The sequence below is a fragment of the Staurois parvus genome, unplaced genomic scaffold, assembly GCF_062004578.1.
Source record: "Staurois parvus isolate SC_StPar_1 unplaced genomic scaffold, SC_StPar_1.0 ptg002161l, whole genome shotgun sequence".
Taxonomy (NCBI): domain Eukaryota; kingdom Metazoa; phylum Chordata; class Amphibia; order Anura; family Ranidae; genus Staurois; species Staurois parvus.
Genome location: NW_028319957.1, coordinates 50,001 through 66,992, shown reverse-complemented (window position 1 = coordinate 66,992; position 16,992 = coordinate 50,001). Strand labels below are relative to the sequence as shown.

Sequence of the window (16,992 nt, the reverse complement as noted above, 5' to 3'; positions counted from 1 at the left end):
CCAGCATGTCTTTGGAGTGTGGGAGGAAACCGGAGTACCCGGGGGAAACCCACACAGGCACAGGGAGAACATGCAAACTCCAGGCAGGTGGTGCTATGGTTGGGATTTGAACCAACAACCCGAGTACTGCCAGGCGGAAGTGCTAATCATTTAGCCACTGTGCTGTCCAAGTTCGGTGAATCCCCCCCCCATCCCCCTCCAGCAGGGTATTTTCGGAGGAGTGCAGGCATGTGTGCTGCTCAGGGAGGATTGGCGGAGTTCATCCAGGTAGGAGCTGGCTTTACCCACATCCGGCACAATGTTTATATTAGTGTCAGGACTTGGCGGGAGTCCAGGAGCTGGGACAGATGGAGCCGCGTGCTTACTTTGTACAGGCATGCGGGGGGGGGGGGGGGTTGGGGGGTTTGTTTGCAAAATCTTATAATAGAAACGAAGAAAAACTTTGTTTTTCAAATTTTTTGGTCTTTTTTTTTTTGTTTATGGTGAAAAAAATAAAAAAAACCCCGGCGGTTATTAAATACCACCAAAAGAAAGCTCTATTTATGGGAAAAAATGATCAAAATGTCATATGGGTACAGTGTTGCATGACCGCGCAATTGTCACTCAAAGTACAACCGTGCTGAAAGTTGAAACTTGGCCTGGACAGGGAGGGGGGGGGGGGGGGGGGAGGGGGTGAGAGCGCCCGGTATTGAAGTGGTTCAATATTTTGATTAGTAATAACTAGCTCTGAAAGTAAACGTCTAGGAAAGTGTCGGTAGCAGATATTCAAGTGTATAACTAGTGTGCAATTGATGGACAAATGAGTTTTGGTAACAAAGTAAGTTTTTTGTGTTTTTTTTATCATCAGACAAATATTACCAAAAACTGTTTATTACATTAAAGCGAAACTCAAAAAGGGGAACCCAAAAGGGGAAGTTCTTATTTTGCGCCTCCACCCTTCCACGTTGGAAATTTTTTTTTATTTTTTTGGGGGGGAGTGGGTACCTGATTGCGACAGGCACCCGCTCACACTTCTGGTTGGCGGCAGATCCTACAGAAGTCCCCCCCCCCCCCCCCCCACTTTCCACTCACACAGTGTGATGCAACTGGCGCATGCGCAGCGAGGGCTTCACAGCCAGTTTCCCTTAGCAGACATGCTGGCGCCAGGGACCCGAAGACCGATGGAGAACCGGCTCGGGCAAGGATGGCGCTGGATCCTTGGACAGGTAAGTGTCCTTTTTTATTAAAGTGGAACTACATCGCATCTGAGCCCCACAAACTAAAAATGGCTATTGTATTCATTTAGTCCAGGTACTTATATAGAGCCGTCAATGTACACAGCGCTTTACATATATATTGTACATTCACATCAGTCCCTAACCCTCAAGGGTCGTACAATCTAAGGTCCCTAACCCTCAAGGGGCGTACAATCTAAGGTCCCTAACCCTCAAGGGGCGTACAATCTAAGGTCCCTAACCCTCAAGGGGCGTACAATCTAAGGTCCCTAACCCTCAAGGGGTGTACAATCTAAGGTCCCTAACCCTCAAGGGGCGTACAATCTAAGGTCCCTAACCCTCAAGGGGCGTACAATCTAAGGTCCCTAACCCTCAAGGGGCGTACAATCTAAGGTCCCTAACCCTCAAGGGGCGTACAATCTAAGGTCCCTAACCCTCAAGGGGCGTACAATCTAAGGTCCCGAACCCTCAAGGGGCGTACAATCTAAGGGCCCGAACCCTCAAGGGGCGTACAATCTAAGGGCCCGAACCCTCAAGGGGCGTACAATCTAAGGGCCCGAACCCTCAAGGGGCGTACAATCTAAGGTCCCTAACCCTCAAGGGGCGTACAATCTAAGGTCCCTAACCCTCAAGGGGCGTACAATCTAAGGTCCCTAACTCACATTCATACATACACATACTAGGGACAATTTAGACAGGAGCCAATTCGCCTACCAGCATGTCTTTGGCGTGTGGGAGGAAACTGGAGTAACTGGAGGAAACCTGCACAGGGAGAACATGCAAACTCCAGGCAGGTGGTACTGTGGCTGGGATTAGAACCGATGACCCGAGTACTGCCAGACGGAAGTGCTAACCATTTAGCCACTGTGCTCATTTTTTTATGTTCAAAGCAATCTCCTCCATCCATCCATGTCTGCATGCTTTGTTTCCTGAGAAATCACTTTGAAAACACCCCCCCCAGCATTTCTGACCGTGGCCACAGGGGCATATTTACCACGAGGCAAACAAGGCACTTGCCTAGGGGGGCATTTTTCAGGGGGGCAGCACCTCCCCTCAGAAGAAGGGATGAAAGAAGGGATATGTGTGCCATGGGAACCAGGTGGGATCCGAGAGAGGCTGCTTGATGGTGTATGTAGATCCTGACTCCCATTCCCAGGGATGTCCAGAGCTTTGACGATGAGCGTCTTTCTCTCTATCACTTGGGGGGTAGTGGAAGGATCTCCCGAGTGGGGGGCAGGGGTGTTGTTGGTCAATGTCAGACTCTCCGGGGGAGGGGGGGGTGTTGGTCGGTGTCCATTGTGGCAGACGATTTTTGTGTTGCCTAGGGCAGCACAAAAGCTAAATACACCACTGCGTGGCCATCCTGAGTAAGGGCAGACGATTCATGTAGAATTGACTTCCTGGAATCCATCTGCCCTTATTATTATTATTATTATTATACTACAGGATTTATATTATTATTATTATACAGGATTTATATTATTATTATACAGGATTTATATTATTATTATACAGGATTTATATATTCTTATTATTATTATTATAATACAGGATTTATATTATTATTATTATTATACAGGATTTATATTATTATTATTATTATTATTATACAGGATTTATATTATTATTATTATACAGGATTTATATATTATTATTATTATAATACAGGATTTATATTATTATTAATATACAGGATTTATATTATTATTATTATACAGGATTTATATATTATTATTATTATTATTATACAGGATTTATATTATTATACAGGATTTATATTATTATTATTATACAGGATTTATATATTATTATTATACAGGATTTATATTATTATTATTATACAGGATTTATATATTATTATTATTAATATTATACAGGATTTATATTATTATTATTATTATACAGGATTTATATTATTATTATTATACAGGATTTATATATTATTATTATACAGGATTTATATATTATTATTATTATACAGGATTTATATTATTATACAGGATTTATATTATTATTATTATTATACAGGATTTATATTCTTATTATTATTATTATTATTATACAGGATTTATATTATTATTATTATACAGGATTTATATATTATTATACAGGATTTATATTATTATACAGGATTTATATTATTATTATTATTATACAGGATTTATATATTATTATTATACAGGATTTATATTATTATTATACAGGATTTATATATTATTATTATTATTATTATACAGGATTTATATTCTTATTATTATTATTATTATACAGGATTTATATTCTTATTATTATTATACAGGATTTATATTCTTATTATTATTATACAGGATTTATATTATTATTATTATACAGGATTTATATATTATTATTATTATACAGGATTTATATTATTATACAGGATTTATATTATTATTATTATTATACAGGATTTATATATTATTATTATACAGGATTTATATTATTATTATTATACAGGATTTATATATTATTATTATTATTATTATACAGGATATATGGTGCCAACAGTTTGCTCAGCGCTGTACAATATAACGGGAGACAATACAGCAACAATACAGTTCAATACAAGAGGGATAGGAGGGCCTGATCCTGGGAGCTTACAATCTAAGAGGGAGGGGCTATTGGTACAAAAGGTAGTAACTGTGAGGGATGGACTGGTAGGAGGAGTAGAAGATTCCATTATTGGCTGAAGGCCCTTAGCTCAGGCATGCAGGCAGGCAGGAGGGTGTGCTTAGCTGAGAAAACCCCTCCTCTCCTGAAGACTCCTGGGATGTATGACATCATTTGGCTACTGGCAGCACGGTGGCTAAATGGCTAACACTTCTGCTTAGCAGCACTCTGGTCGTTGGTTCGAATCCCAACCACAGCACCTGCCGGGAGTTTGCATGTTCTCCTTGTGCCTGCGTGGGTTTCCTCTGAGTACTCCAGTTTCCTCCCACACTCCAAAGACATGCTGGGAGGTTAATTGGCTCCCGTCTATATTGTCCCTAGTATGTGTATGTATGAATGTGAGTTAGGGACCTTAGATTGTACGCCCCTTGAGGGTTAGGGACCTTAGATTGTACGCCCCTTGAGGGTTAGGGACCTTAGATTGTACGCCCCTTGAGGGTTAGGGACCTTAGATTGTATACTCCTCGGGGCGGGGACTGATGTGAATATACAATATATATGTAAAGCGCTGCGTAAATTGATGGCGCTATATAAGTACCTGAAATACATAAATTTTGCCTAGGCCAGAAACCGGGAAGTAACTGAGAAAATTGTCATTTTAAGTAACGCAGTGTTGTATCACAAAAAAACGTCCTTTTTCAGATAGTGGGGTAAATCTTCCAGAGGTCAAGCGGTTAAAGAGGAGCTACACCGCATCTGAGAACCTCAAACCAAAAATGCTATCTAATTCACTTTTACCATTCAGAGCAAGTGCCCCCATCCATCCGTGTCTCCGTGGTTTATTTTGCTGAGAACTCATTTTGAAAAACGCATATCTAGCTGCAGCCATGTTTGGTAAGGGCAGATGATTCATGTAGCAATTACTTCCTGGAATCCATCTGTCCTTAGCTCAGGCGTATAAGCAGGAGGGTGTGCTTAGCTGAGAAAACTCCTCCTCTTCTTCTGAAGACTCCAAGGATATATGACATCATTTGCCTAAGCCAGAAACCAGGAAGTAACTGAGGAAATGTAAAAAAAAATAAAAAATTTAAAATATGGCTCCTGTATAAATTGTCCCTGGTATGTGTATGTATGAATGTGAGTTAGGGACCTTAGATTGTACGCCCCTTGAGGGTTAGGGATCTTAGATTGTACCCCCCTTGAGGGTTAGGGACCTTAGATTGTACGCCCCTTGAGGGTTAGGGACCTTAGATTGTACGCCCCTTGAGGGTTAGGGACCTTAGATTGTACTCCCCTTGAGGGTTAGGGACCTTAGATTGTACGCCCCTTGAGGGTTAGGGACCTTAGTTTGTACACTCCTCGGGGGCGGGGACTGATGTAAATGTACAATATATATGTAAAGTGCTGCGTACATTGACGGCGCTATATAAGTACCTGTAATAAAATAAAAAATAATACACTGACAGGGACGGGGATTCACAGTGACGTGTGTTCTGATACAGACGAAATAATACAGCCGGGATGGTTGTACGCTGAGCGGTCTTCCCCCCCCCCCCCCCTCACATTCCTTCCCCATTCTTTACATTCTTCACATTCCTTTCCTCAAGTCCTTTTTTTTTTTTTTTTTTTTTTTAATTTATTATATCACTTTCATTCATTTAACCATTAGCCGCCCGGCCAATAGCCGTTTGGCGGCTTGAAAAGCGCTGCAGCTTTCCGGGTCCACGCCATTTGGCGTGCTCCCGCACATGCGCCGTTTGCGCTATTGCAGAGCGGCGCAGCAGCGGGATCTGTCACCGCCCGTGCACCTCGGACACGGCCGATGACAGATCCGAGTACCGGCTCCCGTTGCCGGTACCATGTGACCTGCCGCGACCAATCACAGCAGGTCACATGACAGTTGTATACAATGGATGGCTTCATTCATGATGCCATCCATTGTATACTAGTGCCTAGCTGTGAATGGTCATAGCTAATCACATGCACATGTCATGTGATTAGCTGTGACCAAATCACAGCTAAGCACAAAAAAAAAAAAAAAAAAAAAAGCTGAATGAATCGATTTCATTCAGCTAAATGCTTGCTTATAGCAAAGTAATTCTTTGCTATAAGCAAATTGTGTAAAAAAAAAAAAAAAAAAAAATACTGATCACTTCCCCAAAGTAGTACAATGTTACTATGGTAACATTGTACTATTTTGGTCATAGTAAAATATGAAAAAAAATCTTAAAAAAAATAAAAAAAAATGTAATAAAAAATTAAATATAATAAAAAAATAAAAAAAAATTAAAAAAAAATATAATTTTTTTTTTTTTCATACTGTCACCAGTCAGTGTCCCTGTTCACCGCCATGCCAGTTATATGATGACGCTGTACTGCACTGGTGACAGTATGTAAAAAAAAAAATAGTGAAAATAATATTTTTCATTTTTTCATTTTCGGAAAAATTATGACAAAAAAATACAACTTCAAAAAACTCGCCATGCCTCTTATGAAGTACGTCCGACTGTCTACTCAGCAAAAAGGGGTCATTTGGGGATATCTGTACTATTCTGACATTCTTGGACCTCAAGAAATTAGATTGGCTGTCAGTACTTCAGGATTGATCAATATTCAGATCTATACCATAGTTTGTGAACTCTATAACTTTCCTACAAACTAAATAATACATCCTAATTTGGGTTATTTTCACCAAAGACATGTAGCAGAATACATCTCGTCCTAAATTTATGAAGAACAATTATTTATTTGTAAACTTTTATAACAGAAACAAAGAAAAATGTGTTTTTTTTTCAAAATTTTTGGTCTTTTTTTGTTAATTTAGCAAAAAATAAAAACCCCAGCGGTGATTAAATACCACCAAAAGAAAGCTCTAGTTGTGTGAAGAAAATGATAAAATTTTAGTTTGGGTACAATGTTGTATGACTGCGCAATTGTCATTCAAAGTGTGAGAGCGCTGAAACCTGAAAAATGGCCTGGGCAGGAAGGTGTAAAATTGCACGGTATTGAAACGGTTAATAAAACGTACATAAAAGGCGTAAGAAGTCTGACTTTGACTTGAACATTATTTTAGGACCGATTGAAGAATCTGAAGTTGAATCTGTTTATGGCGTATTTTTCTGAATGGTGGGCAGTATTAGCGGGGCTCCTGAACGATGAAATGTTGCCTGTGTTGCTCGGGCCAATACTGAACAGATGTGAATACGAACATAATATCATTCAGACGTGTCATCCGGTGGGGTTTTTTTATGTTCAGGTGGAAGAAGCGGGGCAGGTGTTCCTGCTCATGAAGAAGGATTACCGGATCTCCCGAAACGTTCGCCTGGCTTGGTTCCTGTCAAACCTCTATCAGTCCATCTCCTCGGTTCCCGAATCAGAGCTGGTATGTGTGAGCTATTATGTTCTTGTCCGCCCTATAGCAGTTTTACTTCTACAGGGCGGCCCTCCTGTGCAAAATCATACAGTGGGGCAAAAAAGTATTTAGTCCCCACCAATGGTGCAAGTTCTCCCACTTACAAAGATGAGAGAGGCCTGTAATTGGCATCATAGGGAGACCTCAACTATGAGAGACAAAATGAGAAAACAAATCCAGACAATCACATTGGCTGATCTGGAAAGAATTTATTTGCAAATTATGGTGGAAAATAAGTATTTGGTGAATATGAAAAGTTCATGTCAATACTTTGTTATATATCCTTTGTTGGCAATGACAGAGGTCAGACGTTTCCTGGAAGTCCTCACAAGGTTGGCACACACTGTTGCTGGTATGTTGGCCCATCCTCCATGCAGATCTCCTACTCCATGCAGATCTCCTCTAGAGCAGTGATGTTTTGGGGCTGTTGCTGGGCAACACGGACTTTCAACTCCCTCCAAAGGTTTTCTATGGGGTTGAGATTTGGAGACTGGCTAGGCCACTCCAGGACCTTGAAATGCTTCTTACGAAGCCACTCCTTCGTTGCCCAGGCGGTGTGTTTGGGATCATTGTCATGTTGGAAGACCCAGCCACGTTTCATCTTCAATGCCCTTGCTGATGGAAGGAGGTTTGCACTCAAAATCTCACGATACATGGCCCCATTCATTCTGTCCTGTACATGGATCAGTCGTCCTGGTCCCTCTGCGGAGAAACAGCCCCAAAGCATGATGTTGCCACCCCCATGCTTCACAGTAGGTATGGTGTTCTTTGGATGCAACTCAGCATTCTCCTCCAAACACGACGAGTTGTGTTTCTACCAAACAGTTCTATTTTGGTTTCATCTGACCATATGACATTCTCCCAATCCTCTTCTGGATCATCCAAATGCTCTCTAGCAAACTTCATACGGGCCCGGACATGTACTGGCTTAAGCAGGGGGACACGTCTGGCACTGCAGGATCTGAGTCCGTGGCGGTGTAGTGTGTTACTGATGGTAACCTTTGTTACGTTGGTCCCAGCTCTCTGCAGGTCATTCACTAGGTCCCCCCCGTGTGGTCCTGGGATTTTTGCTCACCATTCTTGTGATCATTTTGACCCCACGGGGTGAGATCTTGCGTGGAGCCCCAGATGGAGGGAGAATATCAGTGGTCTTGTATGTCTTCCATTTTCTAATTATTGCTCCCACAGTTGATTTGTTCACACCAAGCTGCTTGCCTATTGCAGATTCAGTCTTCCCAGCCTGGTGCAGGTCCACAATTTTGTTTCTGGTGTCCTTTGACAGCTCTTTGGTCTTCACCATAGTGGAGTTTGGAGTGTGACTGTTTGAGGTTGTGGACAGGTGTCTTTTATACTGATAACAAGTTCAAACAGGTGCCATTGATACAGGTAATGAGTGCAGGACAGAGGAGCCTCTTAAAGAAGAAGGTACAGGTCTGTGAGAGCCAGAAATCTTGCTTGTTTGTAGGTGACCAAATACTTATTTTCCACCATAATTTGCAAATAAATTCTTTCCAGATCAGCCAATGGGATTGTCTGGATTTGTTTTCTCATTTTGTCTCTCATAGTTGAGGTCTCCCTATGATGCCAATTACAGGCCTCTCTCATCTTTGTAAGTGGGAGAACTTGCACAATTGGTGGGGACTAAATACTTTTTTGCCCCACTGTATGTGTGTGTGTGTGTGTGTGTGTGTGTGTGTGTATATATATATATGTGTATGTGTGTGTGTGTGTGTGTATATATATATATATATATATATATATATTTTTTTTTTTTGCCTGTGATCTCTGACTTGGCCATTGTATATTTATTTTTTAGGGTTTACATGACGATGAACTGGAAGTGGTCAGTGTCATACCTCATGGATGGCAGCCCGATGAGCCTGTCCGCCCCGGTCCTTTCCTCCTTGTGCCATCGACATGGGTGACTTTTTTGGCCCGGCAGTACAGATTTGTCATCGAGTTGGATCTCAGTCCTTCTACAGGAATTGTGGTAATGAACTAAAGATATTGCATACATTCACTGTCTTGTTAAAAATATTTGTGATGCTTCTATATCTTCTATCCCCCAGCGGGGATTCACAGTGAATAGCTGCAGGAGGCAGCCCCATGGAAGGCTGCTTGATCCCACAAACCAATTGTGGCTGGTCACATGTAATCGCTCCTGGAGCGATTACCTGCGTTTTGATTTGTCCCTCACCAGCATCTTCTGTGTTAAATAAGAGCTCACCCAATAGTTAACCCCTTCCCATCCGGCCCATGTACATAAACGGCTGGACAGGAGCGGGTGGCCGTTTATAAACGGCCTCCGCATTCACTGCCTGTGCGCGCTCCCTGGGAGCTCGCGGCACCACGATCCAGTTCCTGCAGTGTTCGGAGGAACACCGATCGCTGTACGGGACCTCTGTGTGAGGTCCCGATCATGTGATCACTGATTGTCCAATCAGTGATCACATGAATAGGTGTAAGCAAGATGTCACTTCCTACATCATTGCTTACTACGTGTGAATTCTGTGAATGATCACAGAGGTCACATGATAAAGGGCTATTCACAACAGCCTTGTACCATGTGATAGCTGTGACCAATCACAGCTCGCACAGCATTTCTCAATGGCTGCAAGAATGCAGCCAGAGAGAAGGAGAAATGATTGCTTTTACAGCCTTTGTGGGTGTAAAAGCAATCGGTGTAAAAAAATAAATCTTCCATCACCCCCCACAAGTAGTACAGTGTCGCTATGGTGACACTGCACTGCTAGGGTGATGGTATGTAACAAAACAAAAAAATAAATAATAATATTATAAAAATGTAAAAAAAAAGTTTTGAAAAATTATTTTTTTTGGTTATAAACTAATTTTTCGTTTTTTTTTTTCTTTTTTACTAAAAAGATGAATAAATTTTGGCCAAGGTTTATGAAGAGAGATTATTTTTTTTATTTACGGTTTTATTTTATTTGCAAAATTTTATAAGAAAAACACTTTTTTTTTTTTTCCAAAATGTTTGGACTTTTTCATTTTATATAGCAAAAAAAAAAATCCCAGTGGTGAATAAATACCACCAAAATAAAGTTTTTATCTGTCTCAAAAAAATGCTAAAGAATTCATATGGGTGCAGTGTTGCATGACCGCACAATTGTCATTCAAAGTGTGATAGCGCTGAAAATTGGTCCGAACTGGAAGTGCTTAAAGCAGAACTTCACTGCATCTGAGCACTCTAAACAAAAAACACAATTTAATTAATTTCTAATATTCAAAACAAACGGCCCAATCCATCCATGTCTTAGGGGTCACTGGAGGCACAGGAGCTCTCGGGGGGTCACTGGAGGCACAGGAGCTCTCGGGGGGTCACTGGAGGCACAGGAGCTCTCGGGGGGGTCACTGGAGGCACAGGAGCTCTCGGGGGGGTCACTGGAGGCACAGGAGCTCTCGGGGGGGTCACTGGAGGCACAGGAGCTCTCGGGGGGGTCACTGGAGGCACAGGAGCTCTCGGGGGGGTCACTGGAGGCACAGGAGCTCTCGGGGGGGGTCACTGGAGGCACAGGAGCTCTCGGGGGGGGGTCACTGGAGGCACAGGAGCTCTCGGGGGGGGTCACTGGAGGCACAGGAGCTCTCGGGGGGGGTCACTGGAGGCACAGGAGCTCTCGGGGGGGGTCACTGGAGGCACAGGAGCTCTCGGGGGGGGTCACTGGAGGCACAGGAGCTCTCGGGGGGGGTCACTGGAGGCACAGGAGCTCTCGGGGGGGGTCACTGGAGGCACAGGAGCTCTCGGGGGGGGTCACTGGAGGCACAGGAGCTCTCGGGGGGGGTCACTGGAGGCACAGGAGCTCTCGGGGGGGTCACTGAAAGCACAGGAGCTCTCGGGGGGGGTTCACTGGAGGCACAGGAGCTCTCGGGGGGGGTTCACTGGAGGCACAGGAGCTCTCGGGGGGTCACTGGAGGCACAGGAGCTCTCGGGGGGTCACTGGAGGCATGGTGCTCTATGGAGACACAGGGGTCTCAGAGGTCACTGGAGGCATGGTGCTCCATGGAGACACGGGTCTCAGAGGTCACTGGAGGCACAGGAGCTCTCAGGGTCACTGGAGGCACAGGAGCTCTCAGGGTCACTGGAGGCACAGGAGCTCTCAGGGTCACTGGAGGCACAGGAGCTCTCAGGGTCACTGGAGGCACAGGAGCTCTCGGGGTCACTGGAGGCACAGGGGTCTCGGAGGTCACTGGAGGCATGGTGCTCCATGGAGACACAGGGGTCTCAAAGGGCACAAAGTTGCTTTTACCATCCCCTACTGGCACAACTGCACTGCAAGGGAGAATGTTTTGGTTTCCTGGAGTTCAGCTTTAAGGCAGAGAACCCTTATAAAGAGGAGATCGATAAAACGTTTTGTTAAATCCTGTTCAGCCTAATGCTCTGTCCTTGATTTGCCTTCACTCTTCTCCCTGATGACTTGTCTTTTCCTCCAATCACAGGATGACTCCACAGAAGAAATAATCTTTGATGAGATCTTCCATTCCCTGTCACGCTGCCTACTGGGTCTTCTCCGGCCGTTCATCATCCCCGGATCCAATGTGGTTTTTCAGCCAGAGATCTATGTCACCATCCAGGCCTATTCTTCTATCATCGGTCTGCAGAGTCATCAGGTAACAGACGCAGACGGCACCAGTAGAGTCATCACTAAGCACAGTATTATCTTTGTCAAACACTGCAGCTGTTTTGAAACTGCAAATTCCACCGTGTACCTGAGACTTGTAGTACCTCAGCAGCTTGGGGTGTGCAGGTTCTGTAGAGCAGGAACTAGCTCCTCTGTTCCTTCTGCAGGTTCTGGTCCAGGGTTGTCGCCTGGAGGAGCAGAAGCTGCCGGCCTTTCTCCAGCATGTCCACCTGCAGCTGGGCGCCTTCGAGAATAAGATCGCTGAGATGCTTCAACAGCAGTATCGACCGCTCACTCAGGTAGGCGTAAAACCGATCTTTGGAGAAATCTCGGGAACACTTGGGAGTACTCTTGGTCCACTGAGATGAAACCAGCTAGACTCTGTTCTTCAGGGACCTTCTGAGGGAAGGTCCACCCACGTACTAGGTTGGGGCACCTCCAAGGAGAGACCCCATGATCACATGCCCTTCCCTCCAAGCTTTTAACCACCTCCCGTCCGGCCGTTGTATATAAACGGCAGGATGGTGGCAGTGCAGGGTCAGGTGGCCATTTATAAACGGCCTCCCCTCACCCTGCTTGTGCGCTCTCCTTGGGAGCGCACAGCACCGCAATCCGGTGCCCGCTGGTGTCCTCCGGACACAGTGGAACACCGACCGTCGGATGGGACCTCTGTATGAGGTCCTGATCATGTGATCACTGATTGGCCAATCGGTGATCACATGCAGAGTAGTAAGCAAGGGTGTCACATCTGACATCCTTGCTTACTACGTGTGAAATCTGTGAATGATCAGAGGTCACATGGTCACAACAGCCTTGTACCATGTGACAAGCTGTGACCAGTCACAGCTCACACAGTATTTCTCAATGGCTGCAAGAATGCAGACAGAGAGAAGGAGAAATGATTACTTTTACAGCCTTTATGGGTGTAAAAGCAATCAGTATAAAAAAATCTTCATCACCTCCCCACAAGTAGTACAGTGGTGCTGCTAAGGTGACAGTATGTAAAAAAAAAAAAATATATAAAAATGTTTAAAAATTATAACTTTGGTTATAAACTAATTTTGGGTTGGTGTGTGTGTGTGTGTGTGTGTGTGTGTGTGTGTGTGTGTGTGTGGTGGTTTTTTTTTTTTTTTTACTAAAAATATAACGGAATAAATTTTGGCCAAGATTTATGATGAAATACAATTTATTTGCAAAATTTTATAAGAAAAACACTTTTTTTTTTTTCAAAATTTTTGGACTTTTTGATTTACATAGCAAAAAAAATAAAGATACCAGCGATGAATAAATACCACCAAAATAACGTTTTATCTGTCTCAAAAAAATGCTAAAAAATTCATATGGGTACAGTGTTGCATGACCGCGCAATTGTCATTCAAAGTGTGATAGCGCTGAAAATTGGGCTGGACATGAAGTGGTTAAAGCAATCCCGAGGACCTGCACCCTGCTAGTTAAGTTGGTTGTAAAGGCGGAAGGTATTTTGGTAAACACAGAGCTCTGTACAGGGATGAAACACTGAAAGATCTCTTTGTAAAAGCAGCACATTACACATAGCTAGGCACAAAGTTAACCCCTTGACCGCCCTAGATGTTAACCCTTTCCCAGCCAGTGCTGTTAGTACAGTGAAAGTGTATAGTATTACCACTGATCACTGTATTAATGTCACTGGTCAGAGTCAGACTCTGCGCTCCTGCAGTCCCATTATAAGTCACTGATTCCCACCATAAGTAGTAGTAAAAAAAAAACAATTCCAAGTACCATATTTTTTGCTCCAAACGATGCACTTTTTTTCCCCCAAAATAATGGGGAGAAATGCCTGTGCGTCATATGGAGCGGCCGACCAGGTATTCACCCTGACGCCGCCATGTTAGAATATCGGGCTGGCCACTCTGTGCAGCAGGGCCCAAAGCAGCTGCTCCTTAAAGCAGAGTTCCGGCTGAAAACAAAAGTCAGCAACTACGAAAACTGTAGTTGCTGACTTTTTTGAAATACAATCACTTACTTGTTCCTCGGTCCAGCGGTGTCCCCACCATGTGTGGTTTCACCGGCTGTCTTCTCTCCCTGGCGCCCGATATCTTTAGTGTGGGCACCCGGCTGTGACAGCTTGCGGCTTCACAGCAGGGTGCCCACTGCGCATGTGCGAGAAGCGCTGCACTTTGTGAATGGCCCCGTAGTCTTCTGAGACCTGTCATGTGTTCCAGAAGACTACGGGAAGGGAGGACAACTTCCGTTTCCTATTGCCTAGTCAATCTCAGCGGAAGTACCCACTCCACCCCCACCCCGCTCCTCAAAGGTCTGCAGTCTCTGGTCGTCCCCCGTGCCGCGTCCGCAGTCTCTGGTCGTCCCCCGTGCCGCGTCCGCAGTCTCTGGTCGTCCCCCGTGCCGCGTCCGCAGTCTCTGGTCGTCCCCCGTGCCGCGTCCGCAGTCTCTGGTCGTCCCCCGTGCCGCGTCCGCAGTCTCTGGTCGTCCCCCGTGCCGCGTCCGCAGTCTCTGGTCGTCCCCCGTGCCGCGTCCGCAGTCTCTGGTCGTCCCCCGTGCCGCGTCCGCAGTCTCTGGTCGTCCCCCGTGCCGCGTCCGCAGTCTCTGGTCGTCCCCCGTGCCGCGTCCGCAGTCTCTGGTCGTCCCCCGTGCCGCGTCCGCAGTCTCTGGTCGTCCCCCGTGCCGCGTCCGCAGTCTCTGGTCGTCCCCCGTGCCGCGTCCGCAGTCTCTGGTCGTCCCCCGTGCCGCGTCCGCAGTCTCTGGTCGTGCCCCGTGCCGCGCCCGCAGTCTCTGGTCGTCCCCCGTGCCGCGCCCGCAGTCTCTGGTCGTCCCCCGTGCCGCGCCCGCAGTCTCTGGTCGTCCCCCGTGCCGCGCCCGCAGTCTCTGGTCGTCCCCCGTGCCGCGCCCGCAGTCTCTGGTCGTCCCCCGTGCCGCGCCCGCAGTCTCTGGTCGTCCCCCGTGCCGCGCCCGCAGTCTCTGGTCGTCCCCCCGTGCCGCGTCCGCAGTCTCTGGTCGTCCCCCGTGCCGCGCCCGCAGTCTCTGGTCGTGCCCCGTGCCGCGCCCGCAGTCTCTGGCCATCTCCTGTATATATATTGGATGTGTTTATAGCAGAAAGTAAAAAAATTTTTTTTTCAAAAATGTTCGGTCTTTCTTCATTCGTATCAAATTTCAAACCCAGTGGTGATCAAATATCACCAAAAGAAAGCTCTATTTGTGTGAAAAATATGATATAAATTGGGTAAAGCGTTGCATGACCGCTCAATTATCAGTTAAAGTGGCACAGTGCAGTATAGCAAAAAATATGGCCTGGTCATTGAGGGGGTCAAATCTTTCAAAATTAAGGCTCACATGGGCGTACTACAGCATACCCCTGTGCAAGGGCTGTGTTTGTCTGCACGTGGATGTAGAGGTGTTGCGTGCATCCCAGTGCAGGCACTCCCATTCATGTCAGTTGGGACACAACCTCTGCTCTCAATATAACACCCAGGTGGGTGGGTGCTCATGGTTCCGAATGCACACTGTCTTGCCTAAGAGGACTATAATGGAGGAAAAGAAATGTAATCTCCAAACACGGAAAGGTTTCTTCACAGTAAGAGCTGTGAGAATGTGGAATAGACTCCCTCCAGAGTTGGTTGTGGCCAGCTCAGTGGATTGCTGTAGGAAAGTCCTGGATCCTTTCTTGGATACACAGAATATAACTGGATATAACATTTATAGGGAAAGGTGATCCAGGGAATATCCGATTGCCTCTCGGGGGATCAGGAAGGAATTTTTTCCCCTGCAGGAGCAAATTGAATCGTGCTTTGCTGGTATTTTTTGCCTTCCTCTGAATCAACTGTGGGTGTCGGATTATAACTTCTTTTTTTTTTTTGAACTGGATGGACTTTTGTTTTTTTTCAGCCAGACTAACTATGTTAAGACTTGAAGTTCTGACAAGTGACGGCTATTTTTTGTGACAGACAGCTAACAAATTGGATTGTTTGTCTCGCTAGGACTGCCTACCTCAATATGCAAACCAACAGCCAAGCAAAAAGATGGGTGTTTCCATGGTGACGGCGGATATCGGACTGGTTAGTATGATCCGGCAGGGTATCCTGGCCTTACAACTACTGCCGGCCAACTCCAGCGCAGGTGAGCCAGTCTGTTCCTTTTGGTGACTATTATGTAGATTGTATTCTGTCTGGATGTTTGAGGAATCCTGATATTTATTCTTCTGTAAATTGCGCAGGCATCATTGTAATCACAGACGGCGTCACCAGTGTCCCAGATATCGCGGTGTGCGAAACCTTGCTGAACCAGCTGCGCAGCGGCACCATCGCTTGCTCTTTTGTTCAGGTACACTTAATCCCTTTAGGTGGCTCTTGCTGCTCGCGGTCTGTGAGTTACTTTATCATGGCGCTAATCTCTTTGCAGGTTGGCGGGGTATATTCCTATGACTGCAGTTTTGGCTACGTCCCCAACGTAGAACTGATGAAGTTTATCGCCATGGCGACCTTAGGATCCTACCTCTCCTCCTGTCCTGATCTAGAGACTGGACAGACAGACATGAACGTCTATCACAAGGCATTCTTGCTTTATTCATTTATGCGCACCGGCGAGGCGCTGAATCCAGAGTATTACTGCGGTGAGACCCTGAACCTTAATCTGCTTGTATTGTGCTTTCCCACATGGAAGAAAAATATGTTTTAAATATATTTTTAAAATATTTCTCCCAAATATATTGACAAATATTTGAAATGCTACAACTTTGGCCATATTCAATATATTTAAACAAAGTGTGTGTGTATTTATATGTGTGTATATAATAAATATATGTGTGTGTGTGTGTGTGTGTGTGTGTGTGTGTGTGTACACACACACATAAAATATGTTAAAATGACTTTTTTGTTAAAAAAAATCTTAAGAATATATTTAAATATATACACACACACACACACATATATACACACGCACACACACACACAATTTTTTTTTTTTTTAAATATATTGAATGCATTCACAATATATAAAATATATGTTAAAATGACTTTTTTTATATGTTAAAAAAATCTTAAGAAAATATATATATATCTGTATGTATGTGTGTGTGTGTATATATTCTTAAGATTTTTTTAGATATACA

At 44.7% G+C, this 16,992-nt stretch overlaps 1 protein-coding gene across 1 annotated transcript in view; it reads left to right on the top strand.

Moving 5' to 3' along the window:
- Nucleotides 1-1,133: 1,133 nt before the first annotated feature.
- LOC149432320 (KICSTOR complex protein SZT2-like) overlaps nucleotides 1,134-16,992 on the top strand; it is a gene marked incomplete at its 3' end in the record, with an annotated part of 65,687 nt that continues 49,828 nt past the window's right edge. The window contains exons 1-8 of the mRNA XM_089665248.1: nucleotides 1,134-1,205; nucleotides 7,099-7,224; nucleotides 9,071-9,244; nucleotides 11,710-11,880; nucleotides 12,059-12,190; nucleotides 15,863-16,001; nucleotides 16,099-16,205; nucleotides 16,284-16,494. Coding sequence (XP_089521374.1) covers nucleotides 1,134-1,205; nucleotides 7,099-7,224; nucleotides 9,071-9,244; nucleotides 11,710-11,880; nucleotides 12,059-12,190; nucleotides 15,863-16,001; nucleotides 16,099-16,205; nucleotides 16,284-16,494 — 1,132 coding nt within the window. The remainder of the gene's footprint in view (nucleotides 1,206-7,098; nucleotides 7,225-9,070; nucleotides 9,245-11,709; nucleotides 11,881-12,058; nucleotides 12,191-15,862; nucleotides 16,002-16,098; nucleotides 16,206-16,283; nucleotides 16,495-16,992) is intronic.